Source organism: Limanda limanda, chromosome 7 (genome assembly GCF_963576545.1).
Source record: "Limanda limanda chromosome 7, fLimLim1.1, whole genome shotgun sequence".
NCBI classification, from domain to species: Eukaryota; Metazoa; Chordata; class Actinopteri; order Pleuronectiformes; family Pleuronectidae; genus Limanda; species Limanda limanda.
The window spans coordinates 17975031-17996531 of NC_083642.1; the positions used below are offsets into that span (position 1 = coordinate 17975031).

The 21501-nt window shown below is 41.0% G+C and overlaps 1 protein-coding gene across 5 annotated transcripts in view; it reads left to right on the forward strand.

Annotated features, from left to right (window-relative positions):
• Positions 1–21501, forward strand: part of LOC133004877 (kazrin-like) — a 112089-nt gene that overhangs the window by 68301 nt on the left and 22287 nt on the right. The window contains exons 1-2 of one of the 5 annotated variants that reach the window (XM_061074423.1): positions 6006–6055; positions 6208–6298. The exons of 3 other annotated variants lie outside the window; for them this stretch is intronic. In XM_061074423.1, coding sequence (XP_060930406.1) covers positions 6268–6298 — 31 coding nt within the window. In that variant the 5' untranslated portion in view covers positions 6006–6055; positions 6208–6267. Of the gene's footprint in view, positions 1–6005; positions 6122–6207; positions 6299–21501 lie in introns of those variants that run through there. One more of the 5 variants, XM_061074422.1, reaches the window with a different exon arrangement.

The following is a 21501-nucleotide window of genomic DNA, read 5'->3' on the forward strand; positions in this document are numbered from 1 at the left end:
GCACACCTTTAGGTCTCATTTCAAACAGAATACCTCAAGTTGACATTTTAACTTTAGCCCACCCTTCCCATTTTTGCGCTTAGCCTGAGGTGAGGGTGTAGAGAGATTAGGGGTGGGAGGGAGGTTATGGGTAAGGAAACGACAATCTGCTGAAGGTCATAACAAATCTTGAACCTCAACATTCCTTGTCAAACCCCTGCAGTTATCCACGTGTGGCCCATTATGTATGCACTGAAGTGTCAAAACTATAAAGTGCAATAACAGGAGTCAGCTGACTTTGCCTCAGATGGGCGGACTGAGACCACACAGTGGGTGACACATCACACAAGCCTCTGGTCAAAAAAAAAATAAAAAAATAAATGACTCTACTCCTATAAAAATACAATACATTGATCTCGATGTATGTTTTTACTTTTCTGTAAGAATATTTTATAGTAAAATGTGCAACTTTCCCTCTGAAATAATGTGGAATAGAAGTAGTAATAACATGTAACAAATCTTCATTAAAATGTCTAAAGCAGCTAGACCTATGTTATATATTTTGTTGACTTCTTACATTATTCAAAATCTTTACAACAATGTTCAACCCAGAGAAATCCGTAACGACTTCCTGCTTTTCCTTCCTCGTAATGATCGCTATCTTTCATTGCCTTTTGCTGCCTTATGTGAATAAAACTTTAATACATCATCTCGTCCTTGAACATGATTTGTCTGAATCTTGTCAGGTAGATTTTTATTGGTAATGGTAGTGAAGACAACAAATCCCATGATTCAACGCTTCTTTAAATGTTGTTCAAACTAGGTAGTATGTGATTAGTTTGATTTTGAGACCCCTATAGCAGCCAAAGTAACATATTGTATATTTAACTAGCATATCAGTTAATAATTTAGTCTTCTACCACCGATGTTCTCGCTCGTAAGGTATCTCTACCAACACACCCACACCAATGTAAAGCAGATATTATAAAACACATTTGACAGCCGAAGGAAAACACATGCTTCAACATTACTGATAGGCCTGGTACCATGCTTCAGGAAACAGTGCAGCCCGTGTTCCTGCTGTATGTGATCCACAGCCTGCTATTACCACCACACGACCGTGGCATTTCCCATTATTTTTTTTGGAACAAGTGATACTATATTCCTGTTCAGACCATCCTTCCTTTTCGACTCTCTGAGGCTTTTTTTCCCCTCTGGCACTTCACACTCAGTGACTCGCTGGCTGATCTTTCATAGGGGGGGTCATTGTCGTTGCAGTGCAATCTGCAGAGTTGGGGGAAAAGTCATGCAAGCAGGAAATCAGGAAAAATGTATCAAGATATGGTTTCCAGTAACACACTCATTGTCTGTTTCAAATAACGGCATTAAAAAGATGGATATGATTCTCACTGTTTTACAGTAAAAGATAGGGGGTCTCTCGGTGGAGCTGCTGTCTTTGAGGCATTGTGCAAACTGTCTGCAGAGCGAGAGACACCGGCTGCCTCCATTGATTTTCATTTAAGGGATAGTGCTGTTGTTAACTCGTCACCTCTTGGCATCTCACAACCTGAGAGAAGTGTGTGTGTGTTGTTATGTGTTTGCTCGTGCGACATGATGCTGCATCACACAAAGAGCGAAGCTGGCCTCAGCTATATCATCCAAACCGCTTCAGACAGGTGAATTTAGTTTTACACTGTCACGATTACGCATTCCAAGCCATACTTGTCTCTGAAGGCTAATTTCCTGTTGCGCCGCAGTCCCTGCACTGTGATTCGATGCTGTCTTAATGTAGTGTAAATAGTCTGTGTGAGCCAAGTGCATTCTTTTAATTATGAAACCCGACAGACCTGCTGATTAGCTCTTTATCTTCATAAGTGTCTCAGTCGCAGCTGCACCGCTTCCTCATTGCCTAACACTCGGCTAGCGTGTCCCAACAGGTCTGGAACAAGAATAATGTAATTGATATGTTGGAGTCTGCCATCTACTGAGCAAGGAAAGATGCTTTTGTAATGTGCTCCGCGCAAACTGCTTGTATATGTAACAGTAATGATCCTGCCAGCATCACCTCTTTGTCATAAAATTACCTTCTCGCAGGTCTTCCCGTATTGAGGGAGCTGCCCTGCAATCATTCCTCAGCCACTCCAGCAGACAGCTTTACCAGCATGATATGATCTTTAAATAACTTTACAACCCACAGCCTCGCATGGTAAATGACACTATTATACATTTTCTTAGATTCTCCTTCTGAGTTTCTCCTTTTTTTGTTCCGGGGGAAAGGGGAAATTGCTGAGTCATCTCTCATCCTTGGGTTTTTAATCTTAAGCCATTGGGTTCTAGGCAGAGGCACACAATGTCCTTTATAGCCACTGTAACTACTGCAGCACTGCTCTTTACTGCTATTAAAAGGCGTTTGCTACCATTTCATGAAATGGCCTTGTGACTGGAAGAGAGAAAAGAAGTTCCAACAAAAATCAATGACTGGATTTCAATTGCATCGTGCAAAGGAAAAAAGGCTAAGCGGCTCTCTCCGCCTGCTTTCTGCTGAGTGTTCCTTGGGTGTTATCCTGAAGTGAAATCATCAAATGCTCACCCACTCACAACAAAAAAACTCACAGTCTCATCTGTTCTCACAAAAGCGTAAACAGCCCATTGTGCCTGTTCCTCCGGCTTTTAATCTGCTGCGTGTATCAGTTGAGCAACGGCCGACAAACAACCCTCTCTGAGCCGGGGTTGTATTCAGTTTCCACACCGCCCATTCTGCACGGACACAATAGACAAGAGTATTTTCTTCAGCTGCTTTAGTTGTTTTTTTTATAGAGAGCAATGGTTCATTGAATGACTTTCAAATGATTCTCAAATTCAAGCGTTGCCTGTCTACACCGGCACATGCATGTTTTGTTTTTTTTACACCTGCACACACATGAAATTCAGGCATGAGAACGGACGTGGGGTGAAACTGAAACAAAGCCAAAATGCTTGTGTTCAAGTGAAAATAAATCATATTGGATGTTTCCGGAATTTGTGAACTCAGGAAGAAACAGTGAACTCAGGGTTTTGGGGATTTGCCACTGCAGAGCACAGAACATGCTTCTCTGGTCAGTGGGGAATTATGGAGGCTCCAATGAGCCGTGTGATTAACCATAACAAGTTCTTTATTCTTGTTTAATTAAGAGATAATTTGAAACTAATACAAGAGTTTAGTTACATGAATTTTTCACAGCCTGCGTTGTTTGGCTGCACTGTTATGGAAGCAAGTTGTAAGAGAATATTTATAAGGTTTTGTCTTCAGTGGCCTTGTCGATTAATGGAGCTTCAGAGAGTTTGGAGCACAAGATGAATCCTGTACTGTGGGTGGAGCGGCTGTGTGGCCAACACACACTGACATGTTAATTAACATGTAATTATGAGATGGGGGTTTCTTTAAATTATGAATTGCTTTATTAAGTGTTAATTATGACTTCGATTCTATACCTGCCTAAATATGTTGAGATCAGCGATACTGAAAGGTACCATGGGGAAATCCTAAGGCATCAGAATAATAGATAACAGAACGAGACTCTGTTCTCATTAATTGTCATTTTCAATCTGATTTTAATTAACTACTGGCTTAATATATATCGTAAAAAAGCACAAACCATCTCCATAAAGGAGAGATTTTCTTTCTTTTCCTTAATAACAATTAGTAGATTAAAGTTCAGCACACTGATATGCTGAATGGATTCAAGTCACTTCATGGTTATTATTTGCTAATTATAGTAGTATTGTATGATAGTTGTTATATTCTGATAATTTGAGGAGAAGGTACCATTTCCTGTCTTGAATATTGAGGATAACTGGAATGTTTACATTAGAAAATAAACTGCAGCCAATGACAGTGTCTTCTTAAAGTAGTAGAGGGTAGATTAAGGGTTTTGTACATAATGTACAGTGATGCGTTGGACAGACAATAACAAATCTCCTAAGTCGATTATGAGCTACTTTAAGAAAGGAAGAAGATGCAGTCTGATATACAACATCAGCATAATCAAGAATTGGAAAAACAAGTTCCAATGCCACTTTGTTTCTTACAGTGAATGAAAAACAGTGTGTATATCAATTAAGAACACTTACACTATAGTATAGTTAATTTTCTTCACAGTGTAATCGATATGGCCTTTAAATGTCAGTCCAGGGTCAAGTAAGAGGTTGAGGTATTTCATGTGTTCAGCTCTTTGTAATGGAGTTCCATCAAGACAGGACATAACACATGAGTAGATTTTAGTTTTTGTTATAATGTTTTGGCGACTACCAAAATCATTATATTAGATTAAGTTTTATAAAGTATTTGATTGTTAGCAGCGAGCCAGTGTTGTACTTTATTTAAATCAGACTTTACAGATGATTCAATCTTAAATTAGTTTAAAGAGTGGGGAGATCATTGATACATATAGTTTAATATGTATTATTGCCCTTACCTCCCTGATCAAAGTACATTTTTCAAAAAATAAAAATCACTCATTTTAATTTGGAGAATGACTACATTATAATAACTTGATGTAATTATGTCATGTATCACATAATCCACGTGTGGCCTCCCTTGGTCTGTGCAGGTTTCAAACACTTTTCACTAAGAAGGCTTTGTGGCGTTCGTTGGCCTTGCCTCGGCTGTCGGACATATTTCTCTTCTTGCATCTGTTTTGTTGACAAGCCACGGACGGTCGGTGAAAGCATTTGTATTAGCGGTTTGGTTGGAGCCTTGAAAGCTAAACACAGATGGCAACTGCATCATGGCTACAGGGTGTGAAAGCAGTGCTTTGTGCGCACACACTCTGCTGACGCATGTCAACGCAACTCAAGGCTAATGTGGCATTTATTAAAATACTTATTCTTAAAGTACTGATTTAAATAAATGGGATTTTGCTCTGTTCTTACTCGGAGGGTATTGCAATATTTTTCTGGTGACACATACTGTGCAATAGCATTTCAATTTCAAATTGAGTTGAGCAGATGATAAAATATTATTTATTCATTACAGTACTTTTAATGTCCACTTTTTCCTTCTGTATGAGTCATTCTCTACATGTTCTGAAATTATTTGGACTACATTTATAGTCTGACTCATCATTCCGCTTTAGGATTTATCTTTGTCCTTGCAGGGAGATTAATAAACCTTAATGAAAGCATATAGACTTATCACTGTTATTTAGATGAGGGCTTCTTCTGTCTGACTACTCGGACATCACTCATCCCTCACACACACACCCCCCCTCCACCGACAGGTCACTGCAGGGCGGGAGTATAAAACAAGATTAAACCGATTGTGGGAACAAATTACGTATTATTACACCTGCATTTGCACTAATAATGAAAACGTTTTTTAATAGATACAGTTTGCTTCCTCTCCATGCCAACCAGAGTAATGTAATTAAACTAAAATGTAGCTGACTTTAAAGGATAGAGTTTGAAATGAAAGGAAAACACATCCAGTTTATTTGGATTTAATGGGGAGCTGTATTTCAATTCACTAAATGGCAACAATATCCTGTGTGGATCCTGTGGTTGTAGCTTTAAATCTGCCCATAAATGCGTCGCCTAAGCTCTTAATTTACTTTGTACAACTCCCTTTGTTTGTACATGTTTGTTCTCCAAAAAAATGTGGACTGATGGCTTCAAAAATTCCTCTAATCTCAAAGTGTTTTTCTGAAAGTGCCGAAGCAAGAAATATGCAGATAAAAGTAAAACCTAAAATGTCTCTCGTGGACAACAGCTATTCATTTTAATAGCGCTCCAGGTCCCATGAGTGTTTCTTTAAAAGCTCTTAGGTTACAGACGCCCTCAGGCAAGTCCACAGCTGGCAGACCTGTTACTGTGAAGCCTGCAGGTGTTGGACTGCACACACATTGACACCCGCCTGCCTGTAAACCAACACCTCTTCTCTACTCCTCCCCTCATCAGCGTGTGTACGTTTGAGTAATGTGGGAAAATCATGGGAACAGCTCTACGGAGCTCCTCCCCCCTGCTCACCTAGTAAACCATTTGAGTCGAGGGGGGAGGGGCTGCACTGTATCGCTGAACGCATGGGAGTCGGCTTGAACAGGTACACACACTCTGAGAGGGAAAGACACCGCGGCAGCTTCTGGATTTACTCTCTGGTGTCAGCTGGGTACGAGTTTTGTGGGTAATGGACTAAAATGGTCATGGTTTGAGTGAGAGCTGAGGATTTTTTTTTATTTTTGTCTGTCCTGAAAGTCTCCGACACACACCTGACAGATCCTGGAATCCTCTGGAAAACTGCCCCCCGGGGAGGGGATGAAGCCAGACTGCGAGCAGGGAAAGTCTGGTGAGTGAGCGGAGGCAACAAGTGCAGCCGCTGCCCTTTGCTCTGTGGGACTCGATCACGTATTAAGTTTCACTCCCGCGCTTTAAAAATGTGTTCCTGTGAAAATGTGAAAGGTGCTTTGTTCAGTGTCCCGGGAGGAGATATCTGTCGTATTGTGTTTAGCTTGAGGAGCAACGTGTTCGTGTGTTGGCAGCTGTCACATCCAATCGTGAGTCACTCAGTCAGTCACCTGTTCGGGTGCAGTGCCGTTGGGAGACTTTAACCTGCACTCACCTCGGGAACACAGGGGGCAGAGGCTGCAGCATAAATTAATTATTATCAGTCAGTTGTCATGAATGTTTGCTTAGACTATGACTCTTCTCCCACCGGTGGAGTTCTGTGTTTTCTATATTCTGCAGACAAACATTGGGATCCGACCTTTGACCTGTAAAGACATAAAGACAAATATGACAAATATGACCATGATGCCAAGTTCTACTACTCGTCAGTGAACAGACCACAGCCTCGGGCACAGTGATGTCCACACAGCAGTGTTTTATGTAAAGAAGCTATTGTGCTCTGTTTCTATAGTAAACACTGGTCTGGGGTTTTGAGCCTAAACGCACGTTTTACATTCACACAGGATTTTTTTTTTTTGCTGCGTCAGCCGAACTGGTGTCAGACAATTTTATCTTAAAAAGCGTTAGATTACTGTGAGAACAAATACAGTTGTTTTTTTCTCTCTCAACTGTTTTGCCTCCAAATACCTGCATTTTATTTGCATACTGGTAGTTCACCTGCCCTTCACCCTTTAGCTGAAAATAGCCAGAACGTAAAGGTCAAAGTTCACATAGCAGGACAGATTAGGCGTCTGTTTTCTGTCTGAATTTTAAGTTGAACTCAGTGTGGGAGAAACACTGAAAACTGGTCAAACTGTTTTTCCAGCACTTAGTTGTGTAGCGGTGACACAATTAGTGCTTAGGTGCTACCTTAGCCTTACTTACTATCTCAGGTGTGCTTCTGTTATTTGCAATTGTGCTCAGTCACTCACCTTTCCGTCTCACGTTTCTCTGTCAGCCTCTGTGATTACCTCTGAGGTAATTTGTGGTCTGTCTTTGCAAGCTAGAATTGGACAGTATTAGTCACGCACCGGCTGCTGCTTGTAACCATAACAGCAGATAATGTATCATCAAAGCTGCTGGTGTTAATTTTTTTTTTTTCAGAATAAATGAGGAAATGTTAAGGCTTTGATCTTGTCCGTGTTACGTCCACATCCAACCTCCGGTTCCCCGGCTCTGCCAGGCCTGCCAGTCAAGCATCAGCACCCAAAAATCATCAGATGAATCAAATGACGTCGCTCCTCTATGTGTCAGGGCTGTCACTCAGAGAGGAAGTGGTGTTTTCGGCTGAGTGACTTGATGTCTGTGTGGGTTTAACCCTGTAGATAAACAACTTCTGTAAAGCAGACTGTGAAAAAGAAGCTGCTGCTGGCTCCCGCTGGACGGCTCGTTAGTGTCGGACTGATCTGACGCTCACTGAGCATCAGGTCAGCCATGTGGGCGTGCACCTGCGTTTATATACATCTGAATTCATACATGTGCAGAGATCAGTCTGCACATGTATGTGTGTGCTTCTCGCAGGCTCAGTTTGATCACATAATTGTTTGTGCAGCTGAGTTTAGTCCTAGCTGGGTAATTGCTTTCCTTTTCCAACTGTGTTGCAAGTGACTTCAGTAAGTAGCTCCCTCGGGGGAGGGCTGGTGTTTTCCCATTGTGGCGGACAGAAGACAATTTAGAATGAGTTAAAGATAATCACCTGCCTGTCAGAAACAAGCTCACAGCAGAGCAGATACTCTGTAATAATCCTGGTAACATGCTAAGTCAGATTTGCCTCTACTATGTAAGAGCACAAAGTTTGTAAGAGCACAAAGTTTGTATTTCATTGAGGATGGACTGTTTGGAGTTTTAATTACGTCCCCATCCCTCTCTCTCCGTTTGAAGACCTCAGCACAAAATCACATTTGCAGGAATGCAAAATCTCAGATGAATTTTTGCTGCTTGCTTTGTCACTGTCACAAACTCATCCCAGTGCGGGCTGTGGTATCAGGCAGCGTCTGTTCCTCCTCAGCTAATCAAATAAACATGGCTGGATGACAGACCTCGGTGTCTGTAATTCATCGAAAAAGGAAACTCACATTTGCAGTGACAGACTTTTCCGTCCTGCAGCTTTATTTAGTGAAGCTCTCAGCAGAGGCCCTGCTCAGTGTGAAACTGGGAACTAATGTAACTCCATAACCATTAGCTACATTTAGTTCAGCCCCCAAATTGGGAAAATTGAATATCTCACAGTGGGGCTTTGATTGTTTTGGCACCTCTGTACTTAAATTGATCCTCATTTGTCTTTATTTCATCAGTCAATCTTGACGTGATGTTTGTAGTCAACCGTATTTTTGGCAACAGAGATGTTTCTGTGTGAGGTTGATTGGAAGAAGTGCAGGGTTTCGTCACAGTGGTCGGCGTTACCTCATCCAGGGTTTGATGAAACTTCCATGATGACACAGTGACTTTCCTTATTATGAATAACGGTAGCATTAGCCTTTGGCACTCAAGGTCCTTTCTGAACAGAAACACATGGACACACCTCTGTGCTAGCTGTCTCCACCAATCTGTCCATCTAATAGAAAGACTCGGTTGACTTTGAATGTTTTCTATGTAATTCGATGTTCTATGCAGAAGACGCTGGTCACACTCACAAAAAATTCTTAAAACTTGTTTATTGTTCCTCATGCATTAGACTATATTCTGAAAACAACCAGTACAGGTCTTATCATAACCGAGGCAGCAGTGCCAGGCCTGGTGCAACCAATTAACATTCACATCATGTCGGGTTTATAAGCCGTCCAGAATAAATCCTCAACCAGCAGCTTCTAGCTGGAGAATCCACATTAGTGAAACAGCAATTCATTAAAAGCACAGACTCGGACAGAAATGTACATATAATTAGTTATACCTCCATATAATAAGCAAATAAGGGACATTTCCGCCATTATAGTATCCTGAAGCAGCTTTTATTCACCAGCTGAATGCCTGCTAATGCAAAACACAGAGGATGATAAATATATCGCAGCTAATTAGGAGATCATGGAGGAGGATAGTTGCCACAGCCTGCACCTTCATTAACACCTCTGTGAAAGAGTTTCCATTTTTGCTTGTTTGCAAACCCTCCTTTAGTTGTATTTTAATGGCTCCATCCATCCCTCTCTACCAGCTGTATTATCTTCCATCCGACCAGCCATCCATCATGGCCTGAGCAGCACCTCCTCCAGTTTCATGGAAGCCCTGCTGCTCATCTCCGTGACGAAGAAAAGCTGTTCACTCTATCTGCCCATCTGCAGCCTCGCAAGGACAGTAATCTGTCTGTTTGTGGGTTTCACGTCAGAGATGGGAGAAGGACTTTTAAACAAACACTTCTTTTTCTTTTTTTTTTGTGACGGATTAGTGTCAATTTGGTACAGACTGTGAAGATGAGGCAGAGAGAGGGCTGCTTATGTAACTCTGTTAAAGGGACACCATGAATAAAAAAATAAATGGTCATGAACCCGCTCGATGTGCTCTGTATTTTAAAAATACTTTTTGAAGTAAAAACAAAAATGCAAATCTGTCCAGCTCACAAACACACACACAGTGAGTCCTGTGTGTATGTCTGTGTCTCTCAGAGAGCAGAAAAGGATCTAGCCAGTGGGGCTGATACCATCCACAGACAGGCGAGAGGGTTTAAAGCCAGCGGACACAGATATTGGTGGAATGGGGCTGAGATTACTGCCTATCTTTCCCTCAGATCAGTTTTCTGTGCTCTCTGTCGAGCTCTGTTTTAACCACACTCTTCCGCCAAGATCAGTCCCCATAACTTCAAGGACCTGAAGCATGAAATAGGCTTGCCAGCATGTGGATGTCAGATTCGGCGATGGTAAAGCTGAGACCACTTGATCGACACTGGCTGACTGGAGGCGCTAGGGAGTCGTGCCGTGAGTGACATCGTCATTTAAATGTTATTTGACGTAAATGAATGCCGACGGCATCAGACTCTTAAGAGGTCAGATTGTTGTTTGTTTGGTGAAAGCGAAGCCGTGCGAGGAGAAATGACAAGATGGCTAAAAAATAACCAGTTGATTAATTGATACTCATTTATCAAGCAAAATGTCTTTGATGGTTGTTGCTTCTCAAATATGAGGATGTTCTATTAAACTTAGTTTTTTCTAGGAGTGCAGTGCCCGCTTTAAACGTGCCTGTTTGGAATGGGATGTTAGCTTGGCCCTGTGATAATGTTTCTGGAGCCACTTCATAATTGCCAAAATTATTTAAATCATTACAGGTTTCCAATATACTGTACCAGAGCTTTTTAATGCAGTCTGTAGTGCAGAGTGATGTCAGTGCGTCCATCCTACCTGGTTTATCTGCAGTGAAGATTTTTATAGTCATTGTTTTCATGCAATTAAAGTCTATACGAATGTTGCTGAGATGACAGAGATCAGCACCCGTGAATCCCGTGAATGTCTGTGTCAGTCCGATATGAATAATAATCTGAATATAATGACAAAGATTATCAAATTATTAAAATAATCTGGAAGCGATGTTGACTGTTAACTGTTTGACGCAGTTACCGGCCACTGCTGTTGTTTATCTGAGGACTCTAGGAGAAGACAGAGTGAAGAAACGCACCACTCCGCCCCCACTGACTGCTACAGAGCGCTGATCACCTGTTTATTAACATTTTCATTTCATCATCATGTGTCCAAATAGCAGTGAATTAAGCACTGCACTTTCCCGGGCCTCACATACGTGTGAAGCCAATAAGAAGAACAGTCCTCGATATTTACCCTCCACGAACAGAAAGATAGACAGATGTTTGTGGAATTAGTAGATTGTCTGTATATTCAGTATATAGCCTCATGTGCTCATCATCAATCCTTGTATAAATTAACCTGAACACCAATCTCTCTTCATCACTCTCCCTTTATACAGAATATTAGAGGGAGAAGATTTCTATGATGGAGTGCCCGAAGCAGGGTGTGTTTTCAGTTTTTCAGTTTTTCTTCTCCTTTTCATCAGGCGTGACCCTGTCATCTCCTCGGGCAACACAGGGAGATTATTCTGCTCGTGAGAATTGACTAGCTAATCCAGAGCAAAGCATTTGCAGACAGAAGCAGACACTGCCGGCTGCCTTCATCAGTCAGAGCTTAGACGTCGCTATCGTCGCGAGCCACTGATGAATTTGCTATCAATGGTCCATAAAGATGAGTGTGTGAGTCTGTGTGTGTGTGTGTGTGTGTGTGTGTGTGTGTGTGTGTGTGTGTGTGTGTGTGTGTGTGTGTGTGTGTGTGTGTGTGCACGCGCATTAGACAGAGACACACACATTTTGACTTTTATTAATGATTCCAGCATCTCATTTGTGATGAAAGGCTCTATGAAATATATTTTGGCAATCTGCCCTGAATGCAGGAGTGCATGAGCAGATGTAAAAGTGTGCACATGTGCTTTTTTCACTCGGATGAGGACTTGCATGAGAATGTGACACGTTTATCCCTTGCTGCGCTTCTGGCAAATTTTTATCTCCTCATTTGTACCTGTCACTGCTTCTTCACGTCAAATAATGGATTCATATTAAAAAGCTCAATTCACACACAACCGGTTGTTTGCAGGATTTCGTTGCTCCTCTGCAGTAGATGCAGTGTCTCTGTAATGTATGCTGACATTTTTTTTACACTCTTACAGGAAACTACTGTTTGCATTAATTTTTGTGTGATATGAAATTCAATCAGCATGTCCTTGAAAATTGCGTGACTTGAATAATTCACCATGAACTTCATCAAGTCCGAATTTGTTTTTTCGCCAGTATCACGGTTGTGTTGTAACGCATTTTAAAGAATAAAGTACACTTGGTTTTTCAGGGGGATGGATTACACAACTCAAATTAGAAGGGCACTCAGTTGAGCACATTGTGTACTCAGTAAATAATTGAGAAAAAGATTTTCTTTTAAATTTAAAAAGTCCTGGATCCACACCTTTAACCGCGTGTTCGCCAAACTTTCCTCGGTTCTTTCCTCCACCGAGTCGAAGCAAAACATGCTTCTTAACATATAAATGAACAGAAGTAAAAACCTAAAGCTGGTGGAGATTACAAGAGAATAGATAAGTCACGTTGATGTCCAATTTCTCAAACTCTGCAGCATAGTTTCCAAATGCTATTATATAAATGACTCATGATTTGTATGGTCCTGCCCCTCAAGGAAGACATTATCTCCACACAGTGAGGTGAAGTAACAGCCAGTGTAGAAAAGTTTAAGAATTTTTGTATCTTTTTTATTGAGTTGATTTTTCTTTTTCTGATTTTTTTTCCCTCAGGACACAAATAGATTTCTTCATGAGGAAAGATCAGATAATGGCTGATGTTTTTATATATGCCTGCAAAGGGCAACATAAATCTCTTTCTTTATATTGTGGGTTTGTGAACAAATACCTCTCTGTGTGTGGGAGAATGTCTTTCTGCTCAACATGCTCATCAAATTTAAAGTGTAAGCTTTTAAAATATGCCATTCCTACAGAGAGAGTCTACAGTACATAACTGTTGAGCACAGTACAGTATATTCAATATTGAGCGATTTTTCTGCCGCTGTGGATTGTGGATAAATCCATGAAATTCATCTTCTTCCTGGGATATAATCATTACGTGGAAATGGAAGCATGACGAAGGGATTGCATCAGCCTGAAGCTGCTCTTACATGTAGTTTTCTGCGGAATAACAAAGCAGATTCGTATGGATTTTATAAGAGGAGGAGGGGTACTGGTGCTGCTCTCAAGGACTGTAGCGGCAACAGGAAGCAAAGCTAATGAACCTGAGGACCCCAGGGTGAGATATGTTTTAGATCAGCCTGTGCTGTACATGAAGGGCTTCAAAGAAGGATATTTCTTAACATTTAAATAGCTAAATTAATCATTTAAAATCTCTATAGAGCGAAACTTCTCTCAAGGTCCAACAGTCCCCTTAAATTCAGACAATCCCTTAAGCTATTATGTTATATCAGCCTCCCATTGGTGATAGTTAATAATTCTCCTGCCCTATTTGTCACAGCTACAGCAGCTGAACTTGGGATAATGTGGGAAAATATCATAAATGGATCTGCCCCCTCCTCAGGATCTACACCAACATTTCATAGGTCTTTCTTGGCCCATGTTCTAGTCCTCCACCAATTGTTTTACAAACAAATCAACCAACCAATGAACAGAAAACTCAGGTTGAAATATAAGTTCCTTGATGGGGGTATTTACACTGCAATTCTCCTGCTTTTGACATTTAGTGACAAAGGAATGATGAAGATTAATCCTGCTGAAAAATCTTCCTCACATCAACACGAGCGATCTCAAATCAGTTATTTATGTGGGGTATATTCAAAGGGGTGCTGTTTGGGGTTAAGCTGTTAACCCAGCTGTGACTGGGTGTCACTGAGACTGTCTGTCTGTGAATGTAATTATTCAGGCCGAGCCACGGCTGAGATGCTAAGTCCAAAACAAACAGAAGGATGCAGGGTGTTTCGCGTCCCTTCTTGAAAGCACTTGCTAGTCACATACCTGACCCTGACTGATCTTTTGTTCCTGTTTTTTAATTTAACACATTCCTGATTTGGGTTGTTCCTTTGTCCGGCACGACTGCAGTAAGACGTGCTCTGCGTTCACACTGAGGTTAAGATGTTACTGTGTGAACCCATTCATCTTTGAAAGGAGACACGTTGGAGTGGAGCTAGTGGTGCACTTCTTTAAAAAACATTTTCCGGTTATTAAACATGACATTCCTCATTAAGATATATGTTTGAAGGGAATCGATTAGGTAGCACTGAGGCCAGACTCACTCCGGCGGCTAATGATGTGTTGATTTTGTCACATGGGATATTTGCAGTAATTGAAGCGGGACACAACATGAGTAATTTACACTCTTATTATATCAAAGAAATATTATATGGAGAATTTCTAAAGTTAGTGTGCCTGCTCCATGATTTATACTCAGTCGGTTTTACAGTATGTGTGGTGGAGCAGGGCTGCCTGTCACCACAGCAGTGTTTATTTTGTCATCATCTCCTCTGCACTGTGCCTCTGTGTGTGTCCTCGCTTTGCGAACCGACTCGATGAGAACTCAGTGGGAAAAATAGGATCCTTAGTTGATTTTGTCTCCAGTAAGAGACCAAAATTGAGCCCCACCCGGTCCTCCCCTCCCACTCCCCCAGAAGAGTGAGAGCCAATCTGAAATTCTGCCCCCTCTAGACACTTTGTGTCATTCTATATCAATTTTCGACCTCCAATCCCGCTCCAGCCAAGTCCAATTTCAGCTGCCTCGTGGCCACTGGACTCGTTGACAGATTGCTGGATCTTTTGCAACTTGGTCCCTGCATCCTTCCTTTCTTGTAGAATCGGCAAGGAGAAATACTGGAGGAAGTAACAGGGAACACGGGGAACAGTATAGGAAGAGAGAGTATGTAAGAGGCACAGAGTGACAGACGGACAGTGAGAGAGAGACAGAGAGAGAGAGAGGCCACTCACATGGATCATCTTCAACAGGACACCTGCAGAGAAACTGCACTGTACACTGAGATTTACTCATTACAAATAATGTCAGTGTTGGGCTCATTATTCAAAATGTACTTTATTACAGAAGTTTGGCTTTTCACGGACTGAATCACAACGCAGATTGTGTTGCCTCATTTCTGTGCCTACATCTGTACTGAAGTAGTTTTTTCTCTTACGGGTAACGTAAAAATCACCAAACGTGTGTTGATAACATTACGCTTTACTCTGTTGGCAACTTACTCTCGACATGACTCTGGCATAACGTTAGCCTACAGTAAGCTAGTAGCTACCTCAAACTCAAGTTGACACAACAACAAAATGCTTAAAGCTAAACAGTCGAAAGTGTGGCTGTATTTCCTGTGAATGGATTTCGACACCGACGTGTCTGAGCAATAGCTGAGAGCGATGAGCCAAGAGCTGCTGAGCTCCTCTTGGTCCCGGGTCCCAACTGCTCGTAGATCTGCCGGCTGTATTCACCTTGTTGTTTGCGATTTGCCACCAAACCGAGAGAAGACGGAAGTGAGCGAGGAACACAACAAACTTAATGAAGCACCATGCAGAGATTCGTATATTTGAATTAAATATACGGTTAATATGTTAAATTTTGAAATTTGAATTTGCCTTAGTCGTTTTTATTGTCGATTTGTCGTTTTCTGCTTTCTCAAAGAAAAGATATTGGTTTCTGGAACCAACCGTTTAAAAATAATGGATTTAGCACCAGTATTGAAAAAAAACCTTTTCATTACTCATTGCTCTTTTAGGTAATCTTATTATTTACTCATCACTCCCTGCCTAAAGTAGTTTGTTACACCCGTCATATAACTTCTCTGTTACACCCTAACCGACTGGTACGTGTTGTGCTCCTCTGTGTGAAGGTCAGGGCATTTGCCAATAAGTGCAGCTAAGGCTTCAAATAAGCAATTTATTTTTTTAACCCGGGGGTACCTGGTTGGAGCTGACCTTTAATTTCCAAAGGATCTGTCTGAAAGATGCAGACTCAATCATGGAGATAAGAACATTTCACCGACCACGTATCCAGCCACAAGCTTCTTCAGGTCTTAGTTGTTCATCGGGTTCTTTGCATTGTTGTGTTATATATCGTAGTAGGTGTTTCAGGAGGTCTGAGGTTTGTTAGTTTAAGTTTAAGCTTTTACCAAATTGTACTTAAAATCTTTAGATAAGATTAAAGTAGATTAGATTGCTGGAGTTCAAATCAACTGGAGGGTGACAAAAAACGCAACGTTTTAATGAGAAATGCTTTTTTTGTGAGGTAATTGAAATATTAAAACTGACACTTTTCATTAATTATACAATTTTTAATGGAAAAAAATTATACTATTACTAGTTACTGCCCAGCACTAGATACTGCCCAGCACAGGCCTTTGTGAATCCAGAGAAAAAAATGATTATTAAAATCTCAAGGTCTAAAAAGTCTTCACATGCATTATGAAAATGCCAAAATGTTGAAGAGATTTCTATTTTCTCCTTCAAGGTATACAGTGACAGATATTTTGTCCCCAGAGAATTGCTGATATTTTGTAACATGAATGAATGTATGAATTTTCCACTTTACCAAAGCAGAGGCTCCGGGATGATTTAGGACGGCAGAGTCAGCCATTAAATTATCTAAATTCGAAATGACACTGATCAGATTCATAATTCACTGGTACCGAGTGCATGTCTGCTGAGGCACGGTTGCTCATTTGCATCAGTGGCAGAGGATGGAGATTCTATTTAATGTTTCATTGGATCATAATAACTGGAGGTGAGCATGTTTAGGGAATTAGAACAGAACGCAGGCAGGGATCAGTTGTCATTAGCCTCAGTTTAAAGCCCGTGGCCCCAGTTGCATAAGACGTCAGAGAAACTTATTAAGCTGCAAGGAACTGTCCACAATTTTCCGTATTTGTGGGCAACAGTAAAGGAAAACACAAACTCCACACCAATGCTTATACTAGCAAAACAGCTTCAGGTAATAAAGACTTTAATCGTTAGGAAACTGTTTCATATGTTTGCTTAACTGTATCTATCTACTGTGAAGACTGCTGTTTTCGAACCATGCTCTGTGTTACATGCAATCTTATTGTCATAGCTTTGGCTATAATTCTTGTTACTGACTGATACTGAAATGAATTGTTGAGATCCCCTCACTCACTTCTCTCCCTGACCTTTGTGCAGCCTGCTTGAAACAGACTGCTGCACTGAACCACTTTATTAGCAATAGTGAGCGGCAGACTCACTTTAAAGTCTCCTATATAGTGAGTTTGCCATTTTCTAGTGCTGTCAGAATGTTAAGTGACAATTTTTAAACCCCGTATCGTGGCCTAATTGTATCTCAACATCAATCTGGAGAAGCTGATGGTCAGTAACAGAGCAATATACTCCATAATGTATTGCGCTTGTGCTGAATGAAAGGAGAGCAGAGTGTACTCTGTGATGTGAAATTGTTCAAATTTGTTAGAAAGAAATGAGTAAAACCTACAGATGTGACTCAAAAGCAGCAGTTATCAATTCATGTGGGAAGATTCGCTCAGTGTAATATGGAACAAACAATGTTTTGCAGATCAAGTGGCTCGAGTGACGCCACAACAGAGTTCTCACCATGGAGCTCCACATTCAGTGAGTTTAGAAAAGTGAATAAGTGGGTGTCGGCTTCAGTCACAGCAGCAAGTTAGAGAGAAAACCCTAAAAACACACTGCAGGTTACTTGCTCACAGCTAAACGACAACTGGTGAACAGAGTGAAACATTGAACGGATATAAAGACACAAATTTCAGTCAGAATTACCAGAGCTCAAACTCAGAACAAACAGCATTATCAGTATACCATTTATAGTATAACATTTATCAGGTGACCTCCTGGATGTGTAAATAACCTATTTGCTAACAGGTTCACTGTGTCAACTGGCAAGGTGGTGATAATGTTCGCAACTTGTTTCTGCTGCCACCACGTGGACAATAAGTCATATGTTTTTGTAGATTTAAAAGATAATCATGTTAATCGATCATTTGTGGCCCCGGATTTTCATTGTAACAAGTGATTTTTTTTACATTTGTTTGGATCCTGTCTAATCATTCCTATTTGTGTGTAGCTCAGCAGAGGGTTGCAACATTATCCTGAGCTACAGTAATATTAAATTTGATCATTAAATACAGCAGGTGTAGTACTAAATGTCAGACTTGTGTGGTAGCTGTCACTTAGGAGTAAAACAACATCTGCTGCCTCTGTCAGTCAGTGGGGAACAGGTGGTGCTGAAGTTTGAGCGAACAGCCGAGAGGAAGCAAACATCTGACCCTGATACATCGTCTCATCACAAGACGACGGGGGCTGCGGTTGTGATGGCAACACAGTGCACGGCTGCCAAATAAAACACAACCCCGTGTTGTCAAACTTTCTGTGGGCTCACAGTCCTTCACACTGTTTTTTTTGCCGCCGGTATTCAATATTTGGCTGCTGTGATGAATGATTTCATTAACATAATCTGAATTCTTGTTCTTTTCCTCTCAGAGTTGTGTCGTTCACTCAAGCTACTGAAGGTCCATGTTCAATGTTGATGTCCTCCATAGTAGCCTTCATATTGTATGTGTCTAAGTGTATGCTCTTTGCCAGTGCTTTTTCAATGAAGTCGTTATAGTCCTTCATTCACTGGGACCTTTCCAAATGTGTGAAGTTTTATACATGTGCTTTGAGATGTTTCCACATGGCTTGGCTCCACTATATGTGCAACACAAAACCATTTCATGGACTTGAATTCTAAAGAAAAACCTGATGAATGCTGTTGGCAGCAGAGTACAGTCGGATATAATGTGAAGTAGAAAGCTATGGCTTGAATGGATACGTTTATTCTCACAATATGAAATATGTTATGAATAAAACATCATAAAAGCATCCATCGCAAAGAGAATGGGCATTTTGCAGCCCTGGAGGGGAGAGCAGGAGAGATAGCACTCTCCAGGAAGCTTCCACTCCGACTGTCATTTGTAATGCAGAGCTACAATGTGTGTTTCTTGCCAAACTACAGGCTGTGCGGACATTGAAAAATAGGTAGCTGTCCTCATGCCCGTCTCCCATCATGTCTGACAGTCGTATCTATAGGGCTCCAGCACCATGCTCTCCCACAGAAAGCTGAAGAAGACAATAACCAGGTTTTTTTTTCAACCTCTCTGCTAATATCTCACTGTGGCCTATTTAGAAATCTAACATTTCCTATCACATTGTGGATGTTTAAGACCCTGTTGCTGGTCAAGAGCAGGGATTTAAAGGTCCAGTGTGTTGGCAGATATGGAATAGAATATTCATGATTATTTTTTCATTAGTATGTAATTTCTTGATCTACTTAGGGAGCAGGTGTTCTCCACAGAGTTCGCCATGATGAATGGACAAACTGTGTGAGGCCATGAGATGGCACTAACTCAAACACAGTGAACCTTTAACCGGTCCTCACTGCAGACAGGTCTGAATGTTGGCCGCCTTTTTTTAATTCAGGGTTTTGAACACACGGTGTTTTGAAAAGAAGGACGACGCAACTCTACATCTGCCAACTATCCAGAACTGAAGCTACAATATCCTGGATAGGAATGCTGCCTTCTTGAGCGTTTGAGTAGCAGCGATTTGGGGATAGAGCCGTGGTTTGCAAGGACCGCTGATAAATCCACATCCATTCAGAGTCAGTCTTACCTGTCAATCATGAAGTTTTAGCCTGTTTTCATAGCATTAAATAACTAATTAAAACCAAACTTAGTGGAAAAAATAGCACTTAAACAAACATCAGTGTGATAACAGCTTTATGAAATTATACCATCTTTTTATGAAAAAATTATTTGACATATCCTATGAATTTTTGATCCAAGTCTCTCTCACTAACATGGAGGAGGCAGGATTTAAGACCTATACTACAGCCAGCCACCAGGTGGCATTTAAGATGCTCCGGCTCCACTTTTGAGGAGCTGATATGTCGTCCATCTTTATAAACAGTCTGTGCTTAATATGACACATAACTGAGACAGCAAGTGTTATACTTGTATAAATATATGTATGTATGGCATGCATGGCCCTTAGTTTTGGCTCCCTATTTTGCTGCCTCTGCACAATGAATACATGCACACGTTCTGAATAAGTAATCCAATCCAGTATTTTACCATTTTAGAAATTTTAAACATCAATGACCTGTGTCTTTAGGTTGGTAGTTTCCAGAAGCAGCGCGTTGGTTTTCCAATCAGGGCGTCGCTGTCTGAGTTCCACTGTAAAAATGTGGTTCTGTTATCAGGTCCATTACAGAAAGCTCTGTGTAATGACACTCCACATGCTGACGTTTTTCTCTCGACCCTTCTCCTAATAACCTCTTTTAAATTTCGTTTTCATTATTTAGTGGGCAGCCCTTATCATCGGCTGCTTTCAGTTAGTCAGTGAAGTCCAATTGAAGGAGCAGGTGCACAGGGTAGAGACAGTGTGCTGGACTTAAAGGGTCATTTCAGTTCCAGTGGGGGAAGGATGTTATAGTCCAGTGTCATTTCTTTGGGAAAATCAAAACAACATTATCTATAACGCACTTAAGGTGGACACCTCATAATGTTATAGAGAGAAACTCAACAGTTCCCAAGCGTATGGTGGTGGTGGAGGGAAGAACACTCCTTTCTATCAGGAAGAGACCTCTGCCAGAAGCAGAATCGGTGTGGGCCTGAACTGGTCGGGTTGAAAGGAGGGAAATGTGAGACAGAGAGGAGAGGTGAGGAAGAAAGGAGGGGTTGCAGGAACAGATGAGAGCTGAATTGTATGTGAAGCACGGCTCTACTACATGTCCTCCATTTTGAGTTTGTTCTCACTGTTGTACATCTCTGTCCTGATACTAACTTATCAATGACAGCAGTGGGTGAGTAGAGTGAAGACTGGATGAACATTTCAGTAAATGTAAATGTGTTATATCTATGGACGGCACAACTGACCCACAAAAGTTTAGCTGAAGCATCACTGGGCTGGGTACAAGTGATTAAAACTGTCTGTAGGACATGGAGCAAACTAAAACGTCAAAGTGTTCAACAAATAATTTTTCTCAAAGATGGCTTTGTCATTTACAGTAGTTCTTATAGCAGTGATATTTGTTAAAGTTTTAATTTTTCTAGAAAGTTTTTAAGTTATTTGACGCAATCAAACATCAAATGATAGCTGAGACTGATTTGTGATTGGTTGAGCATGTGTATTGACTGGACCTTGCTCTTGCAGGACCGTCACCTGTTAGTAGACTCTGACTTGAAATGCACAAGATGGCAGGTGTCGTACCTGAGATATTTCTGCTTAATTTCTGGATAGTGGGATGAAGTGCGTCCATCTTTATATAGAGTCTATAGAATGGTATGGGTCATTAACATACAACAACAACACGGATTTTTCCGGTAAGGACAGTAAAAAAATGAAGAGCCGTGCAATATCCCATCAACGTTTGTTTATCCTGTTCACAATTTAGGGCATTGTTTGTATTGTTGTTGCATTTGGAACATTATATTCTAAAATATTCTTCATTCAGGTCACAGAATCTGTTGGGTCACACAATGTGTTGTAACTCCTGTCTGCACAGATTTAAAATGAGTAGTTTTCCTGTGGCAATTACTTGCA